The 1,000-nt window shown below is 30.5% G+C and overlaps 1 protein-coding gene across 1 annotated transcript in view; it reads right to left on the bottom strand.

Annotated features, from left to right (window-relative positions):
* The window catches only part of CEP128 (centrosomal protein 128), a 602,257-nt gene that overhangs the window by 451,486 nt on the left and 149,771 nt on the right, over positions 1 to 1,000 (bottom strand). The window contains exon 8 of the mRNA XM_023742234.1: positions 194 to 280. Coding sequence (XP_023598002.1) covers positions 194 to 280 — 87 coding nt within the window. The remainder of the gene's footprint in view (positions 1 to 193; positions 281 to 1,000) is intronic.

Here is a 1,000-nt window from a genome sequence, read left to right as displayed (position 1 = left end):
AAACAACCTGTATATGTTTCCAGGGGCAATTAGCAGAGAGTGGCACAGCCATCAAACCAAAGGACTCCACATTCAAACATACACTTCACTGTGTTATACCAAATGATCTCAGAGACACTTTTCAAGGCACTTAACAAATATCACCAGAGCCGAAAAAGCATTATTCTTTGAAAGATAACTTTCAAAATCTTACTTGACTCTTCTCAGTTTCCGTTTGTTTTAGCTTATTTTTCATTATTCCCTCATTCTCATCTGCTTTAGCTTCTTGTTTCTTCAGTGCCTAAAATGAAAACAATTGGAAAAAATGTATTATTCTAAAAAATTTATAAAACTGAAAGTCACTAGTTGAATTTATTAATAAAAAGGCTGAGGAGGAGATGGTTATGAGTTGGACAAAATCTATAAATGAGTACAGCCTGCTCAATCACTGAATTCCTAAGGACATTTTAGTGGGGATCAAATATAAAAAACTTCCTGATCTTCATAATCAATTACCATCTAGTTTCATTTTTTTCTCATCTGTGGGAATTTTGTTATATATTTAGAGAGCCTAGATAGCTAATAGTTGTCTTGGCAACAAACAAGCTTACTGCTGAAATGATAGTATTTAAAAGTTATATTATCTGTTCAACTATTTGGACATAACACCAAAATTTAGCTCCCTAAAAATTCTGAAAAATATGCTCAACAGGGTATAAACATTCTTTTCTACATTTTCTTTCCTTTAATAAAATGGAAAAAAATAACTTTAAGAGAATATAAATTTTAAGTTAGCCACAAAAGTGTTTGTTTTGGTTTTTTTCTGTGCTAAAAAAATTTTTTTTAACTTAAGAAAATATATATATATATATTTGGAGCAATCTTTCAAAACATCTAAAAGTCATTCCATTTATTTAAAAAAAAAATTCTGACACTTTTAGCATTTAGACTTAGCAAGGTGTATGTGCAGAGGACATACAAACTGAGAAAGGCCAAAATGCCAGAAGTCTTTTCCAACAAG

Source organism: Trichechus manatus, unplaced genomic scaffold (assembly GCF_000243295.1).
Source record: "Trichechus manatus latirostris isolate Lorelei unplaced genomic scaffold, TriManLat1.0 scaffold00206, whole genome shotgun sequence".
Lineage (NCBI taxonomy): Eukaryota > Metazoa > Chordata > Mammalia > Sirenia > Trichechidae > Trichechus > Trichechus manatus.
Note: the sequence above shows the minus strand (reverse complement) of the source record. Positions and strands in the feature narration are given on the sequence as shown.